At 39.6% G+C, this 9,618-nt stretch overlaps 1 protein-coding gene across 1 annotated transcript; it reads left to right on the top strand.

Annotated features, from left to right (window-relative positions):
* Positions 1-3,133: 3,133 nt before the first annotated feature.
* myoz2a (myozenin 2a) lies at positions 3,134-8,710 on the top strand. Its single transcript, XM_030780753.1, has 5 exons — positions 3,134-3,215; positions 4,597-4,763; positions 5,882-6,026; positions 7,720-7,903; positions 8,452-8,710. The coding sequence occupies exons 1-5, from the start codon at positions 3,134-3,136 to the stop codon at positions 8,708-8,710; spliced, it is 837 nt and encodes a 278-aa protein (XP_030636613.1).
* The last annotated feature ends 908 nt before the right edge of the window (positions 8,711-9,618 follow it).

The following is a 9,618-nucleotide window of genomic DNA, read 5'->3' as shown; positions in this document are numbered from 1 at the left end:
CTGAAAACTTGTCTGACACATTTAATATTTTGGGGAAAAATATCCATTGGCAAGATATATTTTTGAAGAATGGAGAATACACTTTTTTTCCAGAATAAAGGCAAAATAAAACATTATTATCCCCCATGTTTTGCTTTTTTTGCCATATGTGGATCATATGTCTAAAGTGTAAGTGACATCTTGTGAATTGTTAAGTTGCACTTTTTTATAGTGACACCATCTCTGATTATAGAAACATCTTTTTTTTTCATTCACTACTAATAAACTGACAAAATACATTTCTCTTGTTATGAGATTCATTTTGAAAAATACTGAAATGTGTGTGTGTGTGTGTGTGTGTGTGTGTGTGTGTGTGTGTACTGGGCAGTTCTTATGTACCCAGTAGTGTGGATGACGACTTGTTGCCAAGGAGATGATTACATAATCAGAAGCCCTGTCTGGACTACACAGCCAGCGTCTGTCCCACTGCTGAGTGATTTGACAGCTCACTTTGGAAATTGAAGTTAATTCAAAAAAAGAAATCAAAATAAGAAAATAGCATTGCAATGATAGACATAAAATGGGGATAATTTGAAATAAAGAGAAATTTCATTTCAGAAAGTAACTGCAGTCTGATTCAATGTCTGAAGTTCAATATTTTGGATTTTGCAAATACTGACATTTACTTTTTAAACATATGACTGAATATCTCAGATTCAAAAAATAATATAGAAAGCTTCGGAACAAGATTGTTCCGCAATATTCAAAATGGTAGGAACACTTTCAACCGAAATGTGTTTATCATCACTAAGAAATATGTTTGTAAACCAACTAAACTGCCATTTTCCTCGTTTTATATCTGGCAGTTGGATCAGTGCAGCGATATGGAGTTTTGTCTGCTTAAACTGAAAGTGGCAGGAACAAACTTTTCAAAAACCAACAAAGGAGGGAACATGTTCTTTACAGTTCTGTAGGAAACTTCAGCCACGTTACATCATTTTAAAAACCTTACTGTAAAAGCTACCCTGTTTATCAGCTAAACAATACCATACAATTCAACCAGCGATCCAAGAAACATGTTTAGATATATCCTGAGAGTGCTTGAACCAGACATGAACCTCTTTCTTTTTCTGCTCTTTTGACCTTCTCTGTTCCCCTGGGTTTAATTGCAGGATTTGCAGTGCCACCAAAGGCTAAAGGTCAAAGCTCATCATTAGCAGGCTGGGTGTCCTGTGCTCAGCTGGAATGGTGCTAACCTCTGTTACAGTACAGGAAGTCTATGACAGTATCTCCCAACATAGCTCTTCATGACACTGAGCATTCCTAAACACATAGAAACATTTTCATATCAGTAGCCTAAAATTAGCAATTATTTTCATATCACTAAAATGAGCAATTAGCAGCTTAAAATAATACACCAGTGATGGCCATATAACTGGTGTATAGATATACATACATATCTATTCATGTATTTTAAATCGTTTCAGTGGTTACGAATGTCATATGTCTTTCTACCGACACTGGTTATGAATGGTTACTATATTACAATAGTATACAAAGGTGTATACATATTTTAAAGTGGCTAGTAATGTTCTCTGTATCTCTCTGACATACTGCAGGTTTATTAAACCAAAACCCAGGGATTTCAGCCTGCCATTTACATTTCTACTGTACAGGCAGAATGAAGTCATAGACAGTAAAGGCACTGTCTCTGTTACACCCACGTTTAGCTCACAGTGTGCAGCTAACTGTGTGTGTATGTTTGAGTGTGTATGTGTGTGGAGAGTTAAATTTAGCCAACTGATGAACACTCCATAGCAGCGAGCACAGAAACACTGACACCTGCCTTCCACCACACACTACCAGAAACCCCTCCACCCAACCCCCTCCGTGCCCCCCCCCCCCTCCACTACCACCACCGCCGGCCAGAGATCTACTAGTTCTGGGGAGAGAAAGTACTGTCATCGATCACACAACCCATCCTGACCCCTTGCTTAATACTTCCTCAGACTCTGGCTTAATTCGAGACATCAGTTGGAACCTACAAGACAAAGGTAAAGGGCCCTGCTGCTCAGGCGGTGTTTGTGTGTGAGCAAAGTGTGCAATGTGTGAGTGGCTCCAACCTTGTTTCCTAGACTATCCTACATCTATGGTTTATTTCCTATGTGAGGTTTACAGTGTTTGTGTTTCTAGAAAGACATTATGAGGACACCAATGTCCCAGCTGTGACTGGTCATGTGCATATGTGCTGATATGGTCATTAAGTGGTTGGCTGAAGTTTTGCTGAAATCAGTCCTTTAAACGTCGGTTTTATGAGCATGGCAGTGCTTTTGATTTATTTATTACATGATGCTACTCTTAAATTAAGGCAGGTTAATGCACGATGGTGACACTAATCTGAGGATGTGTTCATTTGCTTTTCAGTTGAATTATGTTCAAATATTCAAATACTTTTGAAATGTATCTTCAACTTTACTGACACTGGCAATAAGAAGACCGTGACATACTGTACTGGAATAAGTTCTCACAGATACATAACTTAATTTGCTACACAAACACTAATTTGTAACTCTGGCATAATAATTTACTGTCCTCTCGCAATTTACAGTTGTAGCTTATAGTCCATTACTGTAGGTGATCTTCAATGAAACTAAGAGACAATTCATTGCAGTGAAATTAAGAGACATTTCTCGGATAGCAACACGAAAAGCATGTAGCATGTACGACGAGGGCAACAATAGGGATGGACACAAGCTGTCCCCATTGTCCTGTGTTTTGTCATTTGCACCATCACACCCACTCTGTCTGATGTCACATTGTCCCGTGAGTTGCATGATCCTGTCCAGTCAGGTTCATATCAGACATATTGATTCATGGCCCAAACCAGAACAGCATGTATTTACACAGACTGCTTACTGTGCTTTGGGCATCGTGTTTAATGGCCCAAGAGGTTATTTAAAGGAACATCCTAACTCTGGCCTTTAACAGGCGTAATAAATTCTACTTGCTGAATTGTGGACTTCTGTTTGGCTGAGTTTAGTTGTTGTCGACTGTGAACATCTTGTAGTCATGTGTATGTATGTGCATGTGAGGAGGGGGAAAAAAGTGTGCAGAGCACACACGCTGTCTTCACTTTATGCTCTGTAGGGGCACCATGTCACAACATTCGCTGATGACAATACGAGAAAGGAAGATGCAGGCGGCAGCCATTTGCAGAGAGATCCAAGGCCCTGATGGTGCGCCACTGATTTTGTCTTTAGTGTATCTAAACGAATAAAGTGTCTCTCTCTCTCTCTCTCTCTCTCTCTCTCTCTCTCTCTCTATCTATCTATCTGTATGTCTGTGTGTCTGTCTCTTTCTGTCTCTCTGTATGTCCATTTGTCAATAAAGTACATCTATTTACACATCAATCTCATGTTAGCTAGCTAGTTAGCTACCTCTTCCCATACATTCCGCAGTACAAATCTAAATTTTCATTTACACTCACAGACAAACTTTTTATCATAGATACATAACATAAAATCGGTATATGTGCACCACACATAATGTCACACCATAAAAAAAAAAACAAAAACACAGCCTTACTGTCTTACCTGTACCGGAACCTCAGTTTGTCAAGGATATAATTTAATTGGCCCACAGCTACACCCACCGCCCAGCTATAAATAAGGCAATGAGATGTTTTACTACCCAAAGTAACTAATCCTTTTGTAGTTGTGCATTTGAAATGCTATTTCTGGGCAGGGACAACTGCACGGAGGCTGGGCCTATGAAGATTCAGGACAGCTGTGGGAACATTCTGACAGGATAGCTTTCAAGCCTTTGATAGGCCTATAACATCTCCATAATTGGCCCCTGCATTAGACATTCGGCAAAAACTGGACACATGAGGTCAGACATTTTGTGACTGGCTGACCCCCTACTCTGACTTGCAAACATGGAATTTGCTTCCACCAGCAACTTACAGGAATATCAGAGATGGAAAATGGCTTAGAAAAAATGAAAGGTTAATACACTTATTGATATTTACACTGGAAATACTATTGTCATTCTACTGGTAATACTAATATGTATGATGAAATTTGCAAACATGTTCAAGTCAGATTTTCATGCTAATGATAAGGTATACATAGACACATATTTATAGTTTTTACCCAAATAATGAAGACAGTTACACCCCTCAGAAAAGTATTCAAAATACACTGAAAATTGTTTAGAATCAGATGATGTCACACTGACTTTTATAGTTCAGTTTAAGGACCTGGGGAACAAACTGACAGAATAACTGAAAATAACAACATTTACAAACTACCATTATAACATTCATAAATACCAAACTGACAATTATGGACAGTTATAATTTTTAATGCTAATAACACAATGTACTTATGTTTTGGTATCAGCCAATCAAGTACATGTACGCAAACACATATATACATACATATAGTTCACGTACATACATATGGTTCTTTTGTCGTCCATCGAGTTAAAAACTGATCTTGAGATAATAACAAGGTACTGTGCACTATGAATTAGACACACAAATACACATACACACACACACTCACACACATATACATGCACACAAAAACACTCAATTTCTGTCTTTTCCCTCAGAGGCAGAGATGGATCTTGGGAGAAAAGTCAATGTCCCAAAGGAAATAATGTTTGAGGAGCTGTCCTTGGCCTCCAACAGGGGCTCCCGGCTCTTCAAGATGCGTCAGCAGCGCTCTGAGAAATACACATTTGAGAGTATCCGTAACGAGGTCAACACACAGATCAATGTAAGAACAGGCAAATTAAGCAGCTTTCTTTGTGTGTGATGTCTCACGTTCTTCTTGAGATGTTAACGTCAGTTATGAAACATTTTCATGAACCATTTCATTAGGTCATATCTGTGCTGGTGTACTGGGTGGAGCAAAATTCCTCCATGTAGTTCCAAAAACAATGCTGCATGGTTTTGTATAATACAAAGTTGTGTAAAGCTACAGAGGCCAAGAACAAATGATGGTGCAAAGGCCAAGAACAATATCCGCCTCTGATACTGGCCTTGAAGAATCAGACCTAGATCCTTAATCTGCAGGGGAGATTAGTGAGTTTTAATTTATGTTAATTTTAGTAGCATTTGTTTTGAAATAGAAATGACAACTGCCAGGTCATTCTGAATGCAAGTTTTTTACAAGGTCAGAGCTTGCTCCGCCAGCAAATTTCTTCCCCATGATGAACGTTGTGTGCTGGCAACCTTAATTTGAATTTCCTCTGCTAGCAAACTCCGCCTGAAAAAATGGGCTCTTCTGTACCACATTAAAATGAATATTAAATTGGGTTTATACAACAACAGTATAAGCTACTGGACAAATGAAACTAACTGAAAAGTCTTTAGACAGATCGGGTTAATTTCAGGGATGCACCTCTGTTCTGTGACCAGTTCCCGAAAGCCCAAGTAATTACTGCTTAAGAGCCGTATTCAGCAAACACAAAATACTTACACTGTTCCGTACACAGTTGCTGGGGATGATTACTTGCTAATTTTGAAAGAAGCAGATACTAATCAGAAGCAGACCCTCTGACTTTCTAGCTCTGTAAAGAGGCAAGGAGCCAAGAACTCATTCTCCTTAAGAGATAACTTCAGGGAGGTCCTTAAATTTTCAGAGGGGTAAGGATTTCTTCAACTTTTGGTACTGAAAAATACAGCAGTCTCTTAATCCATTAATCCGTGTGCTGAATGATAGAATTTGGTTTGGGGTTTTTTTTTTATTTTGGGGGGGGGGGGGTGGGGGGTGGGGGTGCACTAGTGTGTATTTCAGTGCAATTTACTTCTTTGAGGAATGCTATTCTATACGGATTAACTTTAACAGTTACCTTCCTCCTTCTAATCCCATCTTTTGATCCCTCCTTAAAGAATGGAATGATTTTTCAAACTCCAAACGCTGAGGTGACAGACGTGAAAGCTGATGGAGATGGTCTTGGTACTGATCAACCCACAGACACTCCACCAAACATGCCCGACCCACTTACCGTGCCTAATCCGGAAAGTATCGCCCCAGGTCAGTGTTGTTATCATAACGCACTTATAACATTCATTCGATTCAAACCCCAATCTTCATCTACACAATGCGTTTGTGATGGTGTTATCGCATTACCAGACTCACCATGGCAATGATAAAAGGATCTTAGACCCCTCTCTCCTTCTCTTTGTCGCTGGGGGACATACAGTATTTGTTTAAGAGCCAAGGGCTCCCACAGGAAGACTGCCAGGCATTTCCGGTATCTCTAAATTGTAGGAACATTATGACAAGCTGTCTTTGATATCATCTGAAGCAGATCTTTCCTTCCATCTTCTGTGATCAGGCTCCAAGAACATAGACATTTTTTTCCATCCCCATACATCTAAAGCAATTTACTGTGAAGATATCCTGATGAGAGGGAGCTGATACGCATGGTATTTATCACATGGAGACTTTAATAATTAGGTGAAATTGAACCTCTCATAATAATAATAAAAAGAACTTGTAGAACACTGGAATTACAAAAAAAAACAACGAAAAAAGGTGTGTGCTGTGTAATTGTGCCACGTGGCATGAAATCGATAGAATGCAGACCGTGTAGTTTTAAAATAAGAAGATTTAGGATCTTATGTAGTTCGGCAATGTTTGCTACAGAAAGATGAAATTTTGTTGCTATGTGTTTTTGCTCAGGCACTGGAGCCTCAACATTTGTCAGCTTAAGGGTCCCTCTTGGGCGCAGCAATAACACAACATTTCAAAACCGTTAACAGCAAATGGGGGACATTTGAATGTGGATGTCCATCAGAAAAACTATACCCTTGAACCACATCTCATCTGCTGTCCTGAATGCTTTTTTTTTTTTTTTAAAGGCATTCACAAATGAATAGGCCCCTCCGGGAGCAGACACTACGGTTTATCCCGTTTCCTTGGGGCCAGTAAACTCAGGAAGGAGATTGTCTGCCCTGTAAGGGTGATACATGACAGAGCCCTCTCGTTACATAACTGTGGCTGGGCTTTGGAGGCCCCCCGCCAGCAAGCAGAGGTTTGAGGGATACTGATTTGGATGGGTCCTTGTTTCCCCTTCACTGCGCATTGCAGTACACTGTTCAGCTTTTTTGGTCTGACAGATGCTCCTTTACTCTAAGGAGCTTGTATAATGTACTGCAGTTTGGTTTACCAAGTGCATCATTATTTTATCCCACTAAATGAAGAAGGAAAATCACGCAGTAAGTGTAAAAGAGAGAAGAACATCAACCTCTCAAATAGTTCTGAGGAAGAGTGAACGATGAGGTATGAAAGTACATGAGATGAGAGATGTTTTTACTGTGAGGTAGCTCAGAGCTTGGGTACATTCTTTTCCCATGAGGACACAGCAGGTAATGTGTCTCCTTGACCTGTGGGTGTCTCTCTCCAGTCAGCCATCCCAACTTCATTTCTCATCTCCTATCACATGTTCGGCTTTATTTACTTTGCAAAGTCTTTTGTTCTCTTCCATTTAAAGCCCTGTCTCTTTGCCTCTAAATCGAACTTATTCTTACATTTAGGGTTTTATTTGTCATTTTGTCCATCTTTTTCCTTCTTTTCCTTTTTTCTCAGCCTCCTCCTCAACATGACTCTGAACTGTAACCTTCTTTCTTGTGTTTCTTGCCTTTTTTCCTTCTTTTTGGTGGATTGCCTTTAGTCAGGTCATCCCATGGATGAATGTCTTTTTTTTTTTCTCTTCGTTTTTTAGGTTATGGAGGTCCCTTGAAGGATGTTCCAGCTGAGAAGTTCAACAGCACGGCCATGCCCAGGTCATACTGCTCGCCCTGGGTGCAGGCCATTATCGGTGACCCCTCACTGGCTGACACCATGGTCACCCACATGCCTGCACCTGAGCCCAAGACTGAGGCACCAGAATACAAGAGCTTCAACAGGTATCGTATACCATCACCCTCATTAAGATCCACCACCACTCTCCTTCTCTGGCTGTAAGGTCTCTAAGCAGTTTTTACTTTTTTCCATCTTACAGTTTCTTTCAGCATTCATTCCAAGCTTTTGCTCAGTCTAATGCCAATCTAGAGTGTTCCTGCTGTAACCAGTCCAAAATAGGCCATTCCCATATCTGAAATGAAACATCAGGTTTTAATTTGATTGGACGGAACACAAATGGCAACGGTACATTTGCTGAAAAGTTATAATCAAACCTGATAAAATCCCAACTTGATTCAAATTAAACTGATAGCAGTAATCTGTTGAGGTTCGTCAGGGAACAGTTTAATGAGTTCACTTAAACTCTACATTTTGCTTGTAAGGCAAAAAATCTGAGACTGAAGTGGAGAACAACCAGGGACCTACAATTTTGGGAACGGGATGTCATTCTGAACAGGCGTTCCTTTAATCCAAGTACGAGAGGATGTCAGTCCTTTGTGTCTTGATAGGAAAGACTCACCACAAATGTTTCCTTTCATTCCTTTACCTCCAGGGTGGCTACTCCATTTGGTGGCTTTGGCAAGGCCCCAAAAGTGACCCCAGTGAAGGTACCTGAGGAGGACCTTGGCTTGGGCAGTTCCAGTCCAGTGCCTCCCGCAGTCCCAGCTGACCCAGTAGCCAAGAGACCCACCTTCAACAGGACTGCCCTGGGCTGGGTGACTGAAAACGCCCCCTTGGTGCTCCCCACCGTCGCCTTGGACACTGTTCCATCCATCCCATCCACATTCATCCCAGAGTCTGACGATCTTTAAGCTTCAGTTTTATCAACAACCAGACGTGCTTGTTACTGGAATACACACTCTGTGCAAAGCCCATTTTTATAAAGTAATATGATATAATGTAGTATAGTAATATAATATATACCATTATTCAAATATTTTGCTAATCGTATTTTCCCTATCCCATAACAACAGGTTTGAGAACATAAATTCATACTGATGTACTATATTTCATGGCCAGTGTCTAATACGCTTCACTCTGTCCTTGAAGTCTTTGTAAAGACATGAATTTGCTACTTTACTACTTGTTGTTGAATGCTGAAAGTAACCTTATTCTGAAACTAGCTTACATTATATTTCTACTGCACTGTTATACATATCATAACAAATTTGGTTACAAGTCATAAATGTATTATAAACATATTGTATCAAGTACTATATACATACTTGAAATGGAAATTGATTGTATTAAATGCATGCCTGGGCTTACTGAAAATGTTTATGTGAATACCAGATGTGAACTATCATAAAATGTGGATAGCTTTGGATGTTAAGGCTGAAAAGTAAATGTCACTCTTTCAACGACTACCTGAATGTATTGAAATAACTAGTGCTGCTCGACTGATCGACAAACACACAACCCCTGTAAATAGATATGTATAAATACATGACAGCACATGTAATCTGTATGTCTTGCTGATGATTTGTAAGCTATAGTAAATGAACATGAATAAATCTAGGCAGACATGTCATCCGTTTGCTTTACTGCTTTTATGCAAAAAGTTTGTCTTACTAGTTCTACTCATCCCATACACCCGTATAGTTACTCTGACATTAAGACCAATTCTGGCCCACATCACTCCATAAAAAATGATACTGTAACATAATATACAGGTATTCATGTAAAATTATAATTGTATCAATTCGATTGTCTTAGAGTA

Source organism: Chanos chanos, chromosome 7, assembly GCF_902362185.1.
Source record: "Chanos chanos chromosome 7, fChaCha1.1, whole genome shotgun sequence".
Taxonomy (NCBI): domain Eukaryota; kingdom Metazoa; phylum Chordata; class Actinopteri; order Gonorynchiformes; family Chanidae; genus Chanos; species Chanos chanos.
This window is presented reverse-complemented; position numbering and strand designations above follow the sequence as displayed.

Excerpts from the sequence above, each read along its gene's own strand:
- myoz2a (XM_030780753.1), top strand. The coding sequence starts at position 3,134 with ATGTCACAACATTCGCTGATGACAATACGAGAAAGGAAGATGCAGGCG. Across the intron at positions 4,764-5,881 it reads AGGTCAACACACAGATCAAT|AATGGAATGATTTTTCAAAC; the intron begins GTAAGAACAGGC and ends CCCTCCTTAAAG. Across the intron at positions 7,904-8,451 it reads GAATACAAGAGCTTCAACAG|GGTGGCTACTCCATTTGGTG; the intron begins GTATCGTATACC and ends CTTTACCTCCAG.